Source organism: Mercenaria mercenaria, chromosome 8 (genome assembly GCF_021730395.1).
Source record: "Mercenaria mercenaria strain notata chromosome 8, MADL_Memer_1, whole genome shotgun sequence".
Taxonomy (NCBI): Eukaryota; Metazoa; Mollusca; class Bivalvia; order Venerida; family Veneridae; genus Mercenaria; species Mercenaria mercenaria.
Window position 1 is genome coordinate 26,907,445 of NC_069368.1, and position 22,439 is coordinate 26,929,883.

General features: G+C 33.8%; 1 protein-coding gene across 2 annotated transcripts in view; it reads left to right on the plus strand.

Moving 5' to 3' along the window:
* LOC123566717 (uncharacterized) overlaps positions 1-22,412 on the plus strand; it is a 77,822-nt gene extending 55,410 nt beyond the window's left edge. For both annotated transcript variants that reach the window (XM_053549618.1, XM_045361035.2), the window contains 16 exons: positions 814-963; positions 4,630-4,735; positions 7,145-7,198; positions 7,772-8,021; positions 8,622-8,862; positions 9,826-10,003; positions 10,411-10,548; positions 11,224-12,176; positions 12,432-12,674; positions 12,849-12,928; positions 13,599-13,704; positions 14,444-14,597; positions 16,052-16,243; positions 16,699-16,834; positions 18,552-18,752; positions 19,463-22,412. In XM_053549618.1, coding sequence (XP_053405593.1) covers positions 814-963; positions 4,630-4,735; positions 7,145-7,198; positions 7,772-8,021; positions 8,622-8,862; positions 9,826-10,003; positions 10,411-10,548; positions 11,224-12,176; positions 12,432-12,674; positions 12,849-12,928; positions 13,599-13,704; positions 14,444-14,597; positions 16,052-16,243; positions 16,699-16,834; positions 18,552-18,752; positions 19,463-21,393 — 5,113 coding nt within the window. In that variant the 3' untranslated portion in view covers positions 21,394-22,412. The remainder of the gene's footprint in view (positions 1-813; positions 964-4,629; positions 4,736-7,144; positions 7,199-7,771; positions 8,022-8,621; positions 8,863-9,825; positions 10,004-10,410; positions 10,549-11,223; positions 12,177-12,431; positions 12,675-12,848; positions 12,929-13,598; positions 13,705-14,443; positions 14,598-16,051; positions 16,244-16,698; positions 16,835-18,551; positions 18,753-19,462) is intronic.
* The last annotated feature ends 27 nt before the right edge of the window (positions 22,413-22,439 follow it).

Below are 22,439 nucleotides of genomic sequence, written 5' to 3' on the forward strand. Positions count from 1 at the left end.
TTTTCTTCCAAATTATTTGTTCATTAAACCCTGCTCGTAAATAGTTTTATATAATTAAGAAAATATGTTGAAAAGACTGTTTAAAATTCTACTAACATCAGGTACATGTATATTTACCATATTCTTTTCATAATTTGCGGTTAATCAATCAAGTTGCTATTTTTGGCCTTATGACTTACAATTGTTTAAAAATGCATTTCAAATTGACAAACTGTCAAACTTTTAAGACATTAATTGCAATACTTCAAGGTACTGTTTTATGCATTCTTTTGGTTACATTTTTACCGGCTTTTACAAAATCACTCTGCACAGAATCACTATTAAAATAACGACTGTAATTTTATTTTAGCTGTCGTAAATCACCCTATTGACATAACTTTTTTATAACTCAGGAATTAATACCAAAAACTAAATAAAATGGTCACATTTCTTTTGTATTAAGTGATAGATATGTAACTATTTAAATGAATTCTACGAAACTGACGACGAAAATTAAATTTGGATGCGATTTTCACTTGTCAGTGTGTTTTAAAGTTATGGATTGGATACCATATTTTTTGTTAATTGCATGATTCATCAAAAATCCGCGCTGACTTCATCGCAGCGGAACATATTGGTTAGATTAGAGATTTTTCTTTAATTCAAATGTTTTCCACTGTCATTTATGACGTGAATCTTGTCTTTAATCGCGCTAATAGTCTTTGTATCTAATATTGTTTGGTGTTAATAAGGTATAATTATGCTTTTATTGATCAAGTAGACGAATATGATTTAAATATATTTTGGAATTTTAATTTTCGTTTTTTTTTTAAGATGTGTGAAACCAAATCATCATCTGTCGGCGAGTAAGTTTGATTCGGAACTTATTCGTCGGCAGTTGTCGTGTAATGGATTAATGGAATTAGCCCAACTCCGACGAGATGGGTACCCAGTGAGGATATTATTCGAAGATTTCGTAAACAGGTAAATGTCTATTCAGTTATTTTGTTATTTATATATATTATATAGGAACATAGCAGTTTGGATGAATATTAGAAAATTCATTAGTATCCTTAGGTTAGAATTACAATATCTTCTTAGGATATAGTTTATACTTAGCACAGTTGTGTTTTGTGAACTCCATTTTAATGTTTTCCTTCAAAGTTCAGTTAAATAAGGAACGTATAATAACATAATAGTTCGTCCTTAAGTTTTTTTTCCAGTAAAACATTTAAAAAATAAGTGCTGATAAATCTGTTTTAAATCTACGAAATTTTGTTAAACATGCACTGGCCGAAGAAATTTAATTTTTACACACACCTGGTGGATACGTACATATAGAAATGAAAGATACAGTCAGACAAATTCTTTATGCATTGTTTTGTCTGGATGTAAGGACATTTTCTTAAATTCCGATTTAGGTATATCAGGACTAAAACATATTTTCCTTTATCAGGAATTTAGAATATTAGCATGTTTTATTTCCTTGTATCCCGAAATACCCCAAAGTAATATGATGAAATGTCATTTTTACGACTTTTCTGGATCATCTGTTTTCATGATTTATCAAAAATGTATGTTAACCAATCAAACGCAGTGTTTATGTTATAAAATGACACTCGGGTTTATTTTCAGAACAATACTTTTACGCCACCTTTCTAAAATTAAGAAAGAAGCATTTATTTTAGTGGGCATGAAATTATGCGGTTTTGACCAGAGCAACGTAAATTCGAGGAATTTCGCCTTTGAATATAAAATGAATAGGAATTTTACTCTTTCCTTTGGGATGATTAACTGTCAGGAAATGCAAGAAAATTTGTGACGTCAGAATATTGTATTGTTTTTAGTACATACATGCATACACACATTAGTTAAAATGGTCAGCAAAAAATCTCTTCCGTATTTACATCAGTACCAAAGAGAGATATACCTTTGTAAACAACAGTTAATTATTACTGTGGTGAAATATGTTTGATATGAAAAGTGAGTTTAGCTTTCTGAACGCACATATACGGTGGTAGGATTGTTCAAAGTCATCATTTTCTACACACAACAATGTGCTATATTCACTGACATCAGAAGCCTAAATTATTCAATCGTTAACACTTTACTTGTGGTTTATTGTCGGCTGTGTCATATGGGTCTTCAAGGCGGAGGCGGAAAAATAACTTTGGCTACATCAGATGTATATTTCTTACTGCCGTGTGAAATTTACATATGTCAGTTTGGAAGTTATTTTTAGCATGCTTGCATATATTTATAGACAGCAATCAAATTATGGAGCTATTTTAAACGAAATGTACTTGGTGAGTTTTGGTACTGATTTTAATAATATGCATTGTAATTATTATTAAATATATGTTAGCTTAGTTATGACGATACATATGGATATCCTAGTTTATGTTAAATCAGGCTGTTACCTAATTTATGACCTTGTACTGACCAAGATTTAAATTTATGTTAATATCCGCTTAATCGATCCTTTTGACAGTGTGTATACCAACAAACAACCATTAAAACGTGACAATGATAAGACATTACTTTTGGACATCAACATTAATGAATGATTGTGATATTATAAAGAATAAACAAAGAAAAGAAACAAAAAATCAATATAGAACTTTTATACACAAAGAAAATAACCAATGCATATTGATTGATGAAGGTATTTGAAAAATTACCAATGACTGATATATAACCGCATATCAGATATTTTAAAGGGCAAGACAGAAGACAAATTGTTTTACACCAAACAGAACTTTAAAATCAATAAGTTAAAATAGGGATATAAGACAGTTATTATACATTGCATTAGTTTTGTATTGCACCCGTGTGTTAATATCATTTTTAGTATCCAGTGTGTCAGGTGTACAGTCATCTGCGGGTTTTTGTAATAAGCGATGTCATCTTACGTCACATATAATTGATAGGTAGGCATAAGGAGAAATGATTGTTCATAATATTGTCATATATAACACGTTTCTGGTTCTCCTGCCCTGGTTTTTTATTGACACATTGGCCAGTCAGAGTCATAAAACAATTATAGGTTATGATACTATTCACTAAGTATCCATTACAGTGATTTTCGAAATGTGGAAATAAACGGAGTGAAAACTAAGACGGATAGAAAAAAAAACGCTTTTTTACGTGAGTAAATGTGAAGTAGTGAACAAAAAGTTTTAAAGATTATTAAACACGTACCTTAAAAATATCATAATTCATAAAAATGACGGAAAATGTAATTTACATGTAAATGAACAGGGTTATGATTAATGAAAATACTTACGAATGACTTGGCTTTTAGAACAAGAAACATGTAGGCACAACTTGGAGGGATAATTACACCATAATATTTAAATTGAGAGCTTGTATTATAATTTCATTTGCGTTTTTAAAGTCCGTTTAATAGTATAGACGTATTTCAAACAGCAGAGGTTATAAATAGTGAACAAACGTAAGTACAGTTACCGTTGTCTAGGCTGTTACATGTAATATCCGAAAAAAAAACGACAAACAACAACAACATTAAAACAAAAAATCATTAACACTTTAGGTGTACTCTAGGTACTCTATAGAATCAGACATTTCTTTAATAGTTTGATATGTATATAATCACATTACACATGTTATTAAATCTTTAAGAACTATCAAAAGCACGAACTCCTTTTTTATGATGACAAAACATTTTTTTTACATGAAAATTGTTTTTTTTTCTACTTGGAATGACCCATAATTGCTTCCTCTATGAACTTTAATAAGTGAAATATTTTTGTGTAAAAACCCTAATTTTTGAGGTATTTTTAATACAGACCTTTGTAAACTTTATTGTGGATGATACATTTGTAAAAAAGAGACAGGTGGATGAAAAAATTCAACAATCATTGAATCAGTGAGGAACATTAGCTTGTTACTTCCCTTGAAAAGTTGCAGGATACAGTGCAAGAATAACCAAATACTACATTGGTCCCTTTCAGCTGGATTCCTCTGACCTTTTAGTTATAAACTTTGTCCAAGATGTTGTGGTTCGTCAACATAAATATGCTTTTTATGCGTAGGTTTCTAAATAAAAATGATAAACCAAACCTAAATATAGCAGAGGGCCACTAAAAGAAAACCTGTCCTTTATCATTTTCCGACCTAATGAAATTTAGTATAGATATTGCTTTTGCAAATTACAAAGAAGTCAACGATAAAAACAGAGGTAGGACCAATCTACTTCTTGGACATAATCAGGGGAAGTAACTGACTAATGTTTCCCATTATAACCAAAACGGTAAATCAGTTAATACATATATAAGTTCTGTTTTCACAAAAAATGTCCATCTGCTCAGCCAAATCAAGATAAAACCAACATACGGTTGACTGTCAATTATTCGAAAACAGTCTTTTTTTTAAGCGTTATTTAATTTTTGCAAACATCTTGCTCAGACCAACACCAGATTTCAAAATTTGTTTGAAGAAGAGTACAACATCGTTAAATAACTCAGACAAGCCTTTGCCTAATTTCTGGGTTGTGACTTTCAAATCGCTTGAGCGTATATTATGTTTGTGACGTTGAAAAGGTGGCAAACACTTTTCAACAGATAAGGACATAAAATATAATAACACACATGTAATAATATAATGTAATATAATAATGTGTAACTTCAGATACGGCCTGCTTCTTGAAGACTCGTTTTACGCTGGAGATTATGAGAAAACCATCCATATACTAGAAAATACAGGAATTCAAGGATATCAGATTGGCAGAACTAAGGTAAACATCGAAAAAAACACAGTTAAGCGTATCAAAACATGTAATGACAAAAAAACACAATCACATATAGTAAAAAAAGGTCTGCAGAAAAGCAGTTAATGTTTAAAAATATAGAAAAAAAATATGCCATCTGCGATCACCAATTTGACATGAAATGCATATTATACTGAAGGACACTACACCCATTTATAGTTTTGTACTGCTGAAAATTATTGTAAAAACGTTATGTTAGCATGTTGCTAAAAGTATACTAATCACTTGATGAGAATCATATAATGATTCAAATTTATTTACATAGCAATCTAAGAATAAAGTAAGTAAATACTACGAGAATCTTTCATTGGTTGTAGGGGCAGATGGAAATTTCTGGCTGGAGGGTAACTGTTTAGGCGGTAACGAGGCTCTGTCGAGTTACCACAAGACAGTTATCTGACAGCCAGGCATTTCTATCTTCACCTTCAGCTAGTGATAGATTCTTTTTCCTTGCATTCAGTATTCTTCAGTTAATAGAAGATATCAAGTAAATCAATGCTTATCTTTTCAGCACTATTTCATTATAGTAGGGTATGAATTTACGCATTCATTAATAAATAACCTCACGTGAGTCATCTTGCACCCCGGGGTGTAAGACGAGTTTTTCCAGCACGCACCGGCAAAACACGGGGAAATCGCGGTGTCTGGTATGCAAGAATATATACAGTAAAGACAACATCTTTCAGTGATCATGTTTATGGCACGGTTCATTTTCATGGCCTGTGTGTATTAAATGCAACCTATGTTTCATTCGTGTCAATGGGATAATATGTGCATTATTTCAGATCTTTCTGCATATTTTTTATAATACAGGCTCTGTTTTATACAATAAAACATGATATTTTTTAAGTTTATTACACAGATGATGTCAGTATTAAAAAGCCACTGTTTTGTGTCAGTTTACTGTTCTCCGCAAGCAGCGGAAAACTTTCCCGCATGAATCAAAGGCAGTGGACGAGTGAAATCAGACACAATGGGTTTTATAAAACTGTCACGGAGAACATACGCCTCCCTCCCCAGGGGTTCGAACCCAAGACGCAATTATCCGTAGGTTTGCGCCCTACCTGTTGAGCTAAGCGGGAGGGTTACTCTGTAAGAAATGTAAAAACCAGGTGACAATATGACATGTTCATCAAAAAAAGGGAATGTAGTACAATGCACCAATAAAACAAGTACACATCAAGTGTTCACGGAGCAGAACTGATCGATAGTGATAGATTTTATGGGAATTGATCAATATGTTAATGATCAAAGACATTCCTTAATTATTCGCCGTTGACATAAACGCTTGCAACATAGTTTTCGAACAACGTTTAATGAATGCTGCCTGTTAACAGTCGTTGTATTTATCACAATGTATATGTTGAAATAAAACGCTAAAGTAGCAGATTTGTACAATATGCTTCTGTGTAATTTATCCCCAGCAAGCATGCCATATTAGGCCGATATCGATATCTTCGTGGTTTTCAATGTAGGCCCAATATCGGTTTTTCAGAGTTGACGTGGTCATTCGACCCACAATCTTTTCCGATATAGCGGTTATTTTTCGATCTTGATATCGACTGAATGTCGGGCTAATATTATAAATAGATATATTGATTTACCTATATTGGCCCAATATACTGATTACTGCTTATTGGATCAGCAAGAACAATGGGTACTTTGTTGTCAGCATTCTGCTACATGTACATGCAGTAGTATGCATAATTATGTTTAACATAGCCATGTAGATATAACATGTTCCTTAGAATATATAACTTATATTTTTTCTAGTCAGTTCTTTACTACACACATTAATGTTTCAAAAAAAGGTGTGGCATATGTTTATCATTTAGTCATAAGCTAAATTACAAATCAACACGATACTACACACAGTATTGTTTAAAAAAGTATGGCATATATTTATCGTGTAATTATAAGCTGTGTAAGGGGTCAACAAAATGCTTCACACATTAATGTTTCAAAAAGTAATATGGCAATCACTAATGTTTCAAAAAGTATGGCGTATACTTTTCATTTAATTATAAGTTGCATAACTGGTCAACAAAATGCTACACGCATTAATGTTTTGAAAAGTATGGCATATATTTTCCATTTTAATTATGAGATATACAATTTTTAAACACAATACTGCAAGCATTAATGTTTCAAATAGTATGACATATGTTTCATTTAAAATATGACAGTTTCTTTTAAAATGTATAAATAAAGTATTATCTTTTTGCTTTTTTGCTTTTTATCTTTGATCTACACTTACCGCATGCATTATTGTGTCAATTGTTTGATTCAGAACTGTTAATTAAATATGACATTTCCCTCAAAAGATGTATAGCTAAAGCTTTTCCCCTTTCATTTTTTATTTATTTATTATTTTAGGTGTTTATGAAATCATGGCAGAAGGAAGACCTTGAACAGTGTCTACGAACTAAGGTAAAATAAGTCAGTGAACCGTTGTCGCTGATTTAAATCTTTCAGATGAATTAGAAAATTGATCACTTTGTGTAACATTTAAAAACAATTTGTTTTCATGTAAAACTTGACAAACAGAAGTGCTTATGATAAGAATACAAATTATTATCAAAGCATTTCTGCATTTCAAACATACAAAATGTTAAGTAATCTATTCAGCCTTAAATATATAAAATTTATTCAGGCATGCGCATTGGGTCCAAGGTTTTAAAACTACGATCGAAGACCAGTCTCAAATGTCAAGCATAAGATTGATTGGTTCTGAGTCCAGTCTTGAAATTGACCAATAATTAGACTAGAACTATTTTCTTTTTTGTTAGTAGATCTAGAGCTAGATCAATAATATCAATAACATATAACATTGATCCAATGTCACAAAATTAAATTTGGAGGCCATTCCCAACAGGCTGCATTATCATTGGTCAGTTTCAAAAATATGCTCAACACAGTCTGTTAGATGCTAGAGTTTTTAGACTGGTTCAAGGGCAGACTTTATATCTAGATCTAGAATCCATATGTCTTTGTTTTGTATAGGTGGAAGAAATCGAAAGGATAAAACGTGAAAGAGAGCTTGAACGTCAACGTCAGCTGGAACTTGAGCTGGAACGTAAACGTATTGAAGACGAGCATAGACTTGCGTTACAGCGACAGCAGGAAGAATTGGAAGAGTTAGAACGCCGGAGAGCTTCACGAGATTCACTGTCGATGACGTCAGAAGATACGTCATATATAAGTGATGATCATATCACAAGTACTCCAAGAAAGTCTGAAGAAAGTGATATCAGTACGTATAATTGCGCAACGACTTAATATATAAATGTACGGTCAATAGACCGGGCTATGCAACACATGTTTGCTGGGCTATACATAGATCTATAGTCAAAACCTGAAAAGAGTCTGGAAAAACTTATTTATGATGTCATGTAGGCTAATAACACACTTATTGAACATTATATACGCCAAAACTGTTTGCCCGTTGTTTATTTATCAACATGAATATCCGAAACTCCGAGGGAAGAGAGTTTTGACTGATGGCAGGCATACCACTGAATAAGTGTTCTTTGCACTAAAATAGGAAGTTCTCGGGATTAATTGCTTCTCGAACTATTTCAGCAAACTGCTATTATAAGATACTTGCTTGAATGTCAGACTATTTATACACTACTTTATTAACGTCATTCACAATTTGTTAATTCAATTATGCTAATACATACAGAACGAGTTGTTCCAAAGGGAGGATAACAGTATTTATTTTGATGATACAATAATGGGTGTTGTCTTAAATTCCAACTCTGCATATATTAACATCAGGTTAATTTTTCGTTGCTAAAATGCAGTTTGTTTGTAAGTTCAGTGCTTAAGAATCAATAACTGTTTGTTTCAGACGGATACATCGGAACAGATGTATTGTTGAAAGAAAAACTTTCACAACTTCGAACAAATGAAGATGGAATCCTTGAGGGCATTGGAAGCCCCGTCAAACACGATTCAGACAGTAAACTTCCTCGGTATACGCCGATGGGTCAGGACGGGTTGCCTACAAAGCGTCAACTCTCCAACACGTCGGAGGAGAGCAAAAGCACGACCACAGGCTCCTATGAATCAGACGTTACCAACGAGCAATGGTACGGTATAGGTTTTTAATACGAGATCATTTACAGAGAGTAAAGTCAGTAGTTTTCAAGTAGCGGAGCCGTCATGACAATCGGCAATTTCCGTGCAATTACGTTTTCTGGTATGGTATTTTCAAGTTCTTCGTCAGTGATATAAAAGAATGCTTTCTCAAAAAAACCGGAAAATGCCGGAATCGCACTCGGGAGAATACGTAATCGAACGGAAAATAACGATTGTCATGACGAGTCCACTACTTCCAGGTTATTTCTTATGGAATATATAGACAACAATGGGGTGCAGCGTTCTTTATATATGACTATTTATAAATTGAGTTTTTGACCTTGTTTTAAAAAATAGATATTTACAGTACGATAGAGGAATATGTTGAGGAAGTTAATGATATTTATTTTTACTTTTTTAGCATTTAACTTGAATACATTTATGTTTCCGCTTTTGAAACAATTTTGAAAAATAACCAGCGTTTATAATTATTGCTATTTCGAGAACATTTTATAAATTGTACCAGAATTATATACTAGTAGTGTCTCTGAAAATACTTTCATCATTATTTGAGGCTATTTGTATTTCCACACTCCGGTAGAATTTTCTAAATCTTCACACTAACCCTAGGTGTCAAAAAATCAAGCTAGTAACGATATGTTATACATATTTCAAAAATGTATAATATGTATGATACCAAGCGTCAGGCTTTACGAAGCCTTCTTTTAGGTAAATTCATTTTAATAAATCTGCTTATCTAAAGATCAGAATCAAACAAAATACAATAGCTATGATCAAACATTGCAACAATTTTAGATTTACAGCCTATTTAAAGAATGCTTCATACATTCAAACTTAGTAGACCAGCTTTCTATGAAACTTACATGAAGTTGGACCAAGACTTGTAGTTTTATTAATATAACATACAAAAAGCACGAAATGGTCGCACATTTAATCTTTATTTTTCCTTTCAGGCGCCCGTACGATATTTTTCAAGTTTCGGAACGAGAATTTGAAGAAAATGATGCAATTTTCAAAGAAATACTTAAGCTTGTGCGACTGGTCATGTACTTTATCATGTTTGTTGCCATCCTAGGGGGCGCTGTTGTTAACAAACTCTCCCTCATGCTGCTTATTTCCGGTGTAAACAAGGTCAGTGTTTATGGAATATTTTACATTCATTTTAATGCGTTTAACGAAATAGTTGTCGTTTTTGTTCAAGAAAATAGTGTTAAGTGTTCTAGATCTGCGATGACAGTGACAAACAAAACTCATATTTTGCTGGTTTTACAGCTTGTTGTAAATGCATAAGGCTGCTGACTTGTAATTAAACATGTAAAATTTTTCTATTTCCGTTAAAAAGAAAAACATATTATAAAACACCCAAGAAAACGTTTAATTTAGGCTTGTTAATATCACGAGAAATGTCTCTGAAAATTTAACCATTACTAGAAAAAAAACAAGTACCTATAAAATTGGGTTTAATAAAGCAAACGATAACCGTTTTGGTCTTGCTAAATCAAGTTTATAAAAAAGTTTCCTTTCTACCCCGGTTATAGGATGAAGAAAGTCGAGGAGAACATGTCACTACACTTCTTTTCTGTATTTGCGGACCGATGGCGTTTAACTGGTTTATGTCGCTAATGAAGACCTTGTTCGGAGGGAAAGAATGGCCATCAGTAAAAACCTTCCTAATGGTAGGGTCAATGCCACCTTGTCATTCTTTGTTTGTATGTTTTTTATATGAGCAAGTTCAGAACACTGGCTAGGGCCCACTCTAGTAACTACTAATCGCACCTTTTTCACAGAAGAGCAGAACACTGCTAACCATGAGACAGGGTTGATTGGTTCCCGGCCTAAAGTAGACATTCAGAATGATCAGGACAAAAGCAGCTTAATCAATTCCCGGTGTCAAGTCTGTTGACTAGTCAATTTCTTTTTACGTGGGAGTAATTTTGTAAGCCTACCATATGCTAGAGTGTTCATATTAACTTGTGGCTCATTTGTTTTTTTTGTTTTTTACATATTAATTCTTTTCACATCCACAGGGGCCAGTATCAAACTGTATTTGTTTTGTTTGTATGTAGGGGTGGGGGCGGGTGTTATAATTGCTAATATATATTTTGTTGTAATATATTATATATAGACTATTTTTACACCTGCCCCCTTTGAAAGAGTTTGATTATGGCCCCTGTGTACACATCCATATATGTACACGCAATGTAGTAGTAAGGCTTTCGTTTTCTCATAATTTGGCTATCTTTAATGAATCTATGTGTTCAATAAAGTTCAAACAAAAGTGTAACAATGTGTTTGAGCAATCACGCACTGTATTTAGATACGTTGTTTAGGTATGTCCTTTTTACTTTCAGTTACTGGTTCTCGAATGTCTTCAAGCACTTGGGGCGTGTCTAATCATATATCGAGTTCTGCCATCGACTGACATGTTTCGTGGCCTTATAGTCAGCTTTGCAGTTTGTCAGATTCCGAGCTTACTGAAGGTCATTGTCAGAGAACGGCGCCCAAACCCCAGTCTGAGCGAAATTGTTGCTTTAGTATTGAATATAGTGGCTTTTATTGTACAAATTGGCATACTTCCTTTCTTGACTACCGGTCTGATGATGGAAGGCAACCATACAATATTAGAGGGAGTTAACTCCACAACGTATGAACACACGCCTGTAACTATTGGTGGTCATATCGAGTGGGAACTGATCGTCGGATTGTTATTATTCTCCCTTGGTTATTGGGAAAACTACGTTTCAGGCGACTGGACAATCTGTGGAAAGTTTCGAATACCATTTAAACACTGGAGGAAGATTTTACAAGATTCACGAGACACTGTCAACATTCTTGTCCTTCCGTGGAAAATTGGCTTTATGATTCTCCTTTCACGTCTGCTGACAAAGAACACGGACTTCCGGTTAGCTTCGAGCGTAAATGAGTACGACAATACCACAGAAACAAGCCCAATGAACAGCGTCGAGGACCATTTCCATTCATATAGCTTGATGTATTTGCAAATCGGATCTGGAATTGTTATAACCTACTTGTCTGGGCTTGCCTGTAAATTGCACATGCAACGAGTGGCATTTTCTCTCTCCGTCACGCTTGCACCGCCGGTTACATTAGCGTTGATATACCTGCAATGTTATTTTGAGTTTATCCCAGCCCATTGGCACATGGGAGGATGGTTCTGCCCTGGACACGATATAAATGACCTGCTTATACCATTGGCATGTGCTTTGGCTCTATGGATTTCGTACTGCATAACTGTGTCGCACATTTGGTTCCCACAAAGCGAAAGAATGGCAAAACTAGAAAAGTAAGTCATATATAATGTTTTGATATATATTAATTGTTTTAGTTTAAATTTAAAACTGTAAAATCATTCAGTTTCGCGGATATTAAATTTCGATGTTTTGAAAAAAATGGTATTTCATGGGACATGAATTCGCGGATTTCAAATTTAATTCTTAGAAAATACAACCGAAATATTGAGAATAAAATTATTACTTTTTTCACCGTCAGATATTTTCTGTTTTGACAGTCAGTATTATAAATTGTTTCATTATTATAGGCTGTTTGTTACTCCACATTTCGATGGCATTTTCCCGGATTTCACCCTGACACTTCGACGTAGACGAAATGACAAAGAAATCAAACTTACTGGATTCGATACGTTCCGTTATGTTGGGGAAGAAAGCTACGAGGAAGGTATTTACAACACTAAGCCGAACGTAGTTCCGCAGATCTACGCATGCGCGACAATGTGGCACGAAACTAGACAGGAAATGACGCAACTGTTGAAGTCAATGTTCAGGTAAAATTCTTGAATTTTCAAATAAATAAAGTTATTTGTAAATAGGAAAATCAACTGAAGATACACCTTATGTATAGAAAATTAAACATTAAATCATACAGATTGCATTCAGATGTTTATATAACGTAGTTCCAGCGTAGACATTTTTCTACACGTAATTTTGATATATTGCAGACTGGACTACAATCATTGTGCAAGCCGTCTGGCTCAAGAAAAGTTCAAAATCAAAGACCCCGACTACTATGACTTTGAAAGTAAGTGCCATGATATCTTTGACTGATGTTTTTTATTGACAAGACTTTAGCTTGTAGTGCAAGGAAGCCCCTACTTTTGACATATAATACACAAATGGGTTTTAAAAGGATTTAAGAAAAGTTAATTCCAGTTAGAAAATTAAACCAACATAGTAAATAAATAGGAAAAGAATAAGACATATGCAGTTCAAATTCAGCTACGAAACAAGTGACTTCTAATTGTACTGCAACATATTTGAATTGTTAAGTCTACAACTGACTTGCCTGCCCCTCATTCCTCTCCTGTGAAATATATGAAAACAGCTTTGTATGAAAAAGGCAATCTTTCAATGAGTATCATATATTCAGTTATAAAAGGACAAACATGATTATAGGTAGTCTTTCAGTGAATAGAATGGACATTTCTTCTTGTCATTTACATCTCGGTAAAAATTATACAACTGTTTCCTTAACCGGAAGCGGACATTCTTTACACCCTTTATATTACTTAAAATTGTAGCAATACATTCGAATATTTATTCATTTATTGTGCTATTCTTGCGTTTTTGTATTCCGTTTTGAATATTGGCACTTTCTCGAATTTCCTGGTATTGATCATCTGTTTTCATTTTGATAGTTGTTTGACATAATCTGTCAAGAAAAAACATCATATTTTGAACATATTTTACAGTTCATATCATATTTGACGATGCGTTTGAACTAAATGACGATGTTGACAAGTTTGTACCGAACAGTTTTGTCAAGCAACTGATGGAATGCATGGAAGATGCTGCAAGGTATGCCAGAGCCTTAAATTTTGAAATATTTTTTTTTGTGCCATACAAGTATGCTGACACCTTAAATGTTTTTAGTTAGAGAAACAAATAAAACTTTTTATGACTTTCAGGTGTACTATTAACTTAAATCGTGCATATAATTTTTGGTGGCTTAAAGGTATTCCGATACCTTAAGGCAGACGCATTTAAGGCAAATTACAATTAGCTTAATGGAAAGTAACTTGGTTTCAAAGAAAAAGCTTTTTGCAATCATTTACAAAAACAATATATTAATTGTGTTTAATTTTACTGTGTCTTTAAGGTATGCTAGGTGCTAAGAAACAGTAATCGATGAAGATCATCAATTAATTACTTTTTTCTTCAGAGATTTACAAATTGTAATCTCGATTTGATTACATTTCCATTAAAATATTTAGAAATAAGATAGATTCCTTTCGTATCGTCAGTAAACATCAACAAACATAAGATTTGATCATTCAGTTTTTTTGCACCATGTCTCGTTTGTTGTTGTATTAATCTAATGTTTTCGCAGTGCACTTGATAGAGTGTTAATTATTGAATATCTATGTTTTTTTTTTTAAATTATTTAAGCAAACTTCATCAGTTTACTTACAAACATGTTATATAATAAGAAGTTTTGATTCGCACTTTGCTGAAGTCAGATTGAAACGATTTTGAAGAATCATTGTAAAAGCAACGACATTGTTTTTAAATTTTACTTTTCTGAATTCATATATAGATCGGTAGTTAAAGGCCCGATTCTTATATCCCCGCCTACAAAGTATGTTACCCCATATGGAGGTCGACTGGTTTGGACCATGCCGGGGCATACCAAGATGGTTGTCCATGTGAAAGACAAGAACAAGATTAGGCACAGGAAACGATGGTCACAGGTAATTAGTAAATGAAGTATTCTGACCCCACAAGGCATAAAGCATTTTCTTTGCAAAATGCGTTCTTCTCCCCTTGTCTCACATTACATATATTGGAAAAAAATCTATTTATAATAAAACGTCGTGTGTTGGTCAGAAGGTTCATGTTAAACGTTTGACAGATTTAATCCAAATGCATTACTAGCAACATGTACGAACGATATATGTGTGACCCGTCTGTATAAGAACCAGTATTGTTCTTAGAAAATTTCTTTCTTCTTAAGAATTACTTTTGTTATTCCCTCATTGTATGCAAAAATTTCTTTTACAAAGGTCCGTATTTTCATGCATGAAACATACCGAAAAACTTGATCCGTCCTTTTACCGCATTCTTTAACTTACCAAATAACATGTTGATTAACATTTAACATGGTGACATATTAAACTAATTTGCATAAGCCCACTGCATTGCCTTTGAAATTTTGTCTTCATTAAAAAATAACAGCAAAAAGCACCCATTAGCATGAAGTCTGCTTTAATTGATCACATAATTTCAAAAATGTGTAAATGTTACTTAAAACTTAAAAGCTTAAATGTCGTATATTTCATTTATTCAAGTAATTTACATCATACATCATACGTTTCACCAGAAATTGACATTTTTTAAGCATTCGTTGCTTATGTAGCTTAAGCAATATTCGCGAGATATTTTCTGCTAAATTTGTCGCGTTAGTGATAAACGCATTTTTTATAGCGTAAAATTAAAATAAAGCGCGAATTCATTATAACGCTGAAATAACCAAATCTAAATTATATGCTTATGCCCAATTCCACAGGTATTAATAAAGTCGCAGATATTTACTAAATTAATGTGGCACAGTTTCTACCAAACATTTTTATTGAACTATACCAGTGTCCCCGAAATATCCTATACCTGATAAATATCTTGAGAGACTTAAACCAAATTTTGCACGATCATTTAGCAGTATTAGAATAATATATTTTCCAGAAATAACTTAATGTTAATTTATATATGTAATTATTCAGTATCATGAAAACTATCTTGTCATAATAGTTAAGCAAATAATCGACGAATGGGACACGAATTCACCGACATCCCACTAAATGCACGAAATATATCGCCCCCGGATAGCGCAAATGCATTTGGAATAATTTATTTTCATTTAAAAGTCGTTAAAATCAAACCTTTTATAGACCGGTTGTTTTACAAGACAGTTGCGTCATAAATCATCGGTTTATAGAGAAAACGCCTTTCAATTCACTTAGTAATTCATTAACCACTGTGTTAAGTTACCGCTCCTTCCACAATAAAAATTATGACAAACTGTCATTATGTTACTTCGATCAGATTGATGCATGACTTGCACTCGGTTTCGGAGTGCGAACATGTATTACGCAAAGTGCTCTTCTTTTGAAGTTTATGTACATGCAGTACCTATAATTATTTCTTGCAGTGTATGTATATGTACTACCTTTTGGGGTACCGGCTCTTCGGATCACGTGACAATGACAAGGCATTTACGGAGGAAACAGAGAGTCGAATATCAAAGGCCCGCAATCGTAAGAAGGGCAAATCCAAGAAAGACAACTTATCCCGGCCGGTGAAATCACTCTTCAACAAAATGGACAGCGAAAAGTACGAAAAGGTATGTATTTTCTTACGACACTCGTTTATTAAAAAGATGAATTCTGTTATCCCAAATTTCACTTAATATAATACATTAAATTTTAAGGTAAACACATCGATTTAAAATAGGATTATTATGCGTATTTTCCAGGAACGTACTTTATACTTAATGATTTATAAGCTTTATTGTTTCATATACGAAGATATTTGTTAAATTTCCATGGATGAAGTTCGAAGAATGTAGCCTCCCTTAAACTGAAATTCTACAGTTGTTAGTGAATGACATTCACATAAAAATACATAGGAAAATTATACCATTAAAACAACAAGGTCAAACAAACAAATAAAAGGACCAATTTGAGAACCATCTGGGAATTGCCGGTGACAAAATTGGATTAATATGCCTAAAATCTATATATTTAATATAATCGGCTTAGTTTCTCCTTTTTTCATAATTTTATTTATCGTTTCCAGGCTGAAAATACATTTATTCTGACACTAGACGGCGATGTTGATTTCAAACCAGAGTCTGTGAAGCTGCTTGTAGATCGAATGAAGAAAAACCGGAAAGTTGGCGCTGTATGCGGACGTATCCATCCAATCGGATCTGGTATGTGATAATTAGAGGTTATTATACAGGGTTAGTGTGCCTTAAGGCGATATTGGCATACTAGGAGAGGTATTGGCCCGAGAGCTAATACCGATCTAGTATGCCAATATCGCCTTAAGGCACACTAGCCCTGTTTTATAACATTTATATTGCATAGGTTACACTATACTGTTAATTGAAAAAGAGATCAAAATATTTCAATGTTCGTGTAATGCGCGGTAAAGTCAACGCTGACGTCATTTCCTTTCAAATATTTGTTTTAAATTCATGCATTCTAGGGCTGTAGTTTCTTGTGTCAACCTCATTCAACCACACTAGAAGAGGAAGCTAAGGAAATTATGTTAATTTACCATGCATTCTTTTGTAAAATAAATATTAGCTTGTATATACTTGACATTGTGTCATTGGAAGAATAAAATCTGGATGTTTTGCGTAGCCGGAAGTGTGCCTAATATGACCGGAAGTGTGCCTCATATCGATATCAGGCACACCAGCTCACACGAAAGCAAATATCGGCCTCACGCTGCTCATATACGTTTAAATTCAATGCAAATTTGTTATTATATTTAGTAACATATGCAATAATTTATTGTTTCAAATATTAACAGTGATCAAAAAGAGTATGGGAATCCATAAATCCCAAATAAATTAGAGTTTAAAAGTTAGAATGCGTAGTCTTTGATGTATTAGCTAAGATGAATCGGCGCAACATGATGATTTATCAATAATTTCGAAAACTGGTTAACCATCATAAAGTATCTTTTGATATATAGCATATTGAATTGTAGTGAAATAACTTGTATTTATTGCAATGTTTGGCCTTTAATGTTTCCAATATAACATTTTCTGAACTAGTTGCACGTTTATCAAACGTATGTTTGGATAGTCATCTGACGAAAAACACATGGCGGCTGTCCTTTTATTACACAGGAATAAAAACTTTGAAAAATGACAATTCTTTTGAAGTATCAAATAAAGTAGATTGATTTGCAGATTTCTAAAATTACAGTTTTCAGAAGATAGATGCGCGGTAGAATATTAAAGGCCATGTGGTTCTTGCAATGTATGTCTTTTAGAAAATGATGGAGATCAAATTATTACGGCATTTTGAATTTGTGATGTCTAAAACGCTCTACAATTACAACAAACCGAGGGCGGAGAGCGAAACTGTTGTAACTGTATATAAATAAAGAACCAGATATTATACTTTCGCTTAGCCCTCGAAATATGTTTGGGACAAAAAGTATTATAAAATGTATTAAAATGTATAAATGTTTTCATTACCCAATATGACCGTATTACCACGACATTTATATTCGTTTCACCCAACACTTACTTAATCGATTTGAATATATAACAAAGACAAATATAAAAGGTATCCGCGTGAACCTTAAAATGTGAAGAGAATCGAAAATTGATTTTTCAAAGGAATATTAGGTTTTGATATCATATGATTGCAGAAAAAGGAAGAATCTGTGTCTAGGTATAATCTGAAATGCTTGACGTTATTGAACGAAACTTGGTACACTAGTACTTATTGTCTTTTTTATAATCCTGTGTCTAGTTATTTTATTTGTTCAGGATGTAATACCTATACATGACTAGTTATTGAGTTTTTTTTTTAAAGCAAAGGGGGGTCCCATTCTTTGTAACTGGCTATTCATGTTTGATCATTCTCCTTGCGTTATACATTTTTACAAAATATGTGACATTTCAGGTCCAATGGTATGGTATCAACAGTTTGAGTACGCCGTTGGTCATTGGCTACAAAAGGCAGCTGAACACGTGTTTGGATGTGTCCTCTGTTGTCCCGGATGTTTCTCGCTGTTCCGTGGCTCCGCCCTCATGGACGACAACGTCATGAAAATGTATACAACCAAACCCACAGAGGCTAGGCATTATATACAGTTCGAACAAGGTGCGTTTTAAGCGCTTTTTCAAAATTAAGAACTTGTACATTCATTTAATCACGTACTAAATATTTGCTGTAAAATTAAAACGCGTCATCAAACTTTCTCTTTCAAAATGTAATTTTAATGAAAAATGTTAAAACACACACAAAACCAGTATCATTAATCTAAAACATGTTGTAGTTAAACATGGCGTTTTCACTTTGATGTTTAAATGATTGTTACAAAAGCTAAATTATAAATTACATTTACACATGTACAAAAAACGAAACTCCAAAAATAAGAGAGTTTGATAAATTGAAATTGAACTGGAAGCATGAACAAAACACGTTAAATTGAAGAGTTTCATTAGCTAAAAATATTTAATCATTTCTTGATAATCGCAAAAATTTGTTCGTCAAATAAAATCAATGCAGTATCTATGTTTTGTTGTAATTAGATTTCTCGTCACCTTGCCCATCAATTGAATTTTTTTTCTTCAATTTTTGATTGTCATGTTTATGATTTTATATACATTTATTTTCAAGTCATCCCGTAAGAAGTAATTAAGGCATTTTAATTGTTATTCAAAAAAGTTTAATGATATATATTTACGCCTTACTTTTTACACCATTGCGAAAATTGAAATTCATGGTAGTTACTGTTTCCACTAAAAACAGATATTTAATATTCAAAACAGCTTTAATGAGTTTATTTTTTCAATTTTCAATTTTGATAGGTGAAGATCGATGGCTTTGTACACTGCTTTTACAACAAGGACATCGAATTGATTATTGCGCTGGTGCTGATGCCTTGACCTTTGCCCCTGAGACATTCAACGAGTTCTTCAATCAGCGTCGTAGATGGGCTCCTTCAACTCTGGCAAATATGATGGACCTTTTATCGTCTTGGTATGATACGGTCCGGATCAACGACAACATTAGCCGACCTTACGTCCTCTACCAGTTCATTTTGATGGCATCAACAATCTTAGCTCCGTCGACAATAATTCTGATGATAACAGGCTCGTACCACTCTGTTCTTGGTCTTGGCATATGGGAATCTTATCTCCTTTCCATTTTACCTGTTGGAGTGTACATCACAATATGCATGACGATGAAAAGCGACCACCAAATCACTGCCGCTGCTGTTCTTAGCGCAATATTTACTGTAGTGATGATGATAGCAACAGTAGGCACAATTATCAGCATTGTAACTGAAAATTTCGGAAGTCCTAACGTTGTTTTCCTGACTGGTCTCGTAGGAATATTTACAATAGCAGGTATACTTCACCCTCAGGAGTTCTTCTGTCTGGTGTATGGCCTTCTCTATTTTCTAACGGTACCCTCCACGTTCATTCTTCTAACCGTCTACTATCTTTGTAACCTGAACAACGTATCTTGGGGTACTCGGGAAACTCCGAAGAAACTCAGCAAGGAGGAAGAAGAAGAAAAAAGAAAACTAGAGGAAGAAAAGAAGAAAAAGAAAGAAAGTAGATCTCTTCTTAACAGAATCGGATTGACTAAACTTATAAATGATTTCAGAGAGCTAATTCAAACAATGGTTGGGATAAAGGTTGAAAAGAAAGAACAGAAGACCACTGGAGTGCAGACTGAAGAATGCAAACCTCCGACGCCAATTCTGAAAGATAAACCTTCACGTTTTGAAAGACAGATTAGCAAACCAGTGACAATCTTTGAAGACTTAACTCCAGCAGGATGGGAACCGAACCCAGAGAGACCGTACTGGGTACACCTAGAGTATATGGGGAATGGTAGCGTGGAAAAACTTGACGAAGACGAAATTGACTTTTGGCGTTTTATTATCAAGAAATATCTACATCCTTTAGATGAAGACAAAAGCCATAAGGAGAAAATTGCCAATGACCTGATTCAGCTGAAAAACAATGTTGTATTTATCTATTTCATGATAAATTTCCTCTGGACCATAATTACCCTTCAACTGCAGACAATGGAAGACAAACTGAAGGACTTTTACATAATTCAGAAATACGAACCTTTGTCGTTGATGTTTTTATCAGTCTTTGCGTTCTGTATTACACTTCAATTCGTCAGTATGTTTATACACCGCTGGGGAACATTCTTGCATCTGATGTCGAGTACGAGAATCGATTGGTTCAAAAATGTTTCCACTGAAGAGGATTTCGTTCGCTTTGTTGTAGCTGAGGCGCAACGTTTACAACGAATGGAACCAGCACCCGACTATGATGAACTTCCGCCTGACTATGACGATGATGATGAAGAAGACGAAACGGCAACCATGACAACCATGAGGGAATCGGAAGCTCACTACAATCAACTTCGTGAACCGGAACGTTTTACCGAGGAAAACCCCGATTTGCACATACCAGCTAGACACAGATCTAGTAGAAAGAGCCGACATGTATCAAGCAATTCAAGGCAAAATGATATTCCAATATTACAGCAAATTTTTGAAGACAGACTAGATAATATTCATAGAAAATGGAAGCAAGGTTCTCTTGCCTTCCGAAATAACCGGCCTAGTGGCCGTTTTGAAAGAAGTGACAGTCACCGCTTTTCAAGCAAATTTAATGACATGAGGCAAAGAATGTTAAAACGAAGTTTTAAGAAGAATAGCAACGGCAGTGATCAAGGACAATTCAGAGGTGTTGTCGTAGAAACATTATGAGATTCGTATATGTTTTAAACTGTACAGGTTTTATTTTAAGATAACATGCCTTTTAATTATAAACCGTTTACTTAGTGAACCGTAATGCCTGATTGGTTCGAGATATTTAACAGACCAGAGGCAAAACAATATATCGTCTTTTTTTCATAATATGTGCTTTGTAAGGCAAATTGATCTAATTGCTCAATGTGATAATTATTACAACTGTGTTTAATATTTTAGCGAGCAAGAAATATGGAGTATTTAAGGAGAGCTGTAATATACACAATGTGTTATAGAACTGTTCTGTTCTATAAATAGATCAATATGTTCTGTCTCCGTCCAGTCAATGGAAAACTAATTTCAAATTATTGACAAAATAAAAAAATAGTATCATTTTTAGATAAATGTCCGACATATCAACGCAGTAGATAGAATATAGGACTCTTGTCGGGATGTATTAAGTTCGAAACCTCGGCGATGCGTTTATTTTTTCGAAGACGATGTGACTAAGGTCATTTTTTCTCCGTCTCTTGATTCGTATGGGGGGAGTTGTCAGTTACTTGCCTTGCGATGGGAAGCTGTTAATCATTTTCAGGCTAAAACTGGTAAGGATTCTTAGAACACTGGTTAAATTAACTGATGTAGTTATAGTTGCGAAACACTTTTTCCTTTTTGTCGAATTGAAAGTCACACTGAGTTTCATGCATGGGCAGGTACCTGGTCAGAACCACCGACCTTTTGTAAGCCAGCTAGATGCCTGCCCCACACTTCTAAATCCTTACCTAGGTATCGAGCTCAATCGGTAAAAAGCAAACGTTTTTAATCTTTGAATCGTTTAAAACACATTAATGTGCATGTGGATGAAAGTCGCATTTTATTTAACTATGCTATGCAAATCTTATTTGTTTATATTGTGCGATAAGTTACAACATGACGCTGGGAAGTCACCGCACAGCATAAACCTTTGTGCTGTTTTGCACGTGTTAAAACAATACATTTTGATTACATATATACTAATAAACAAGATGTGAAATCTTTATTGTTTTCTGTCAGTTCAATCATTT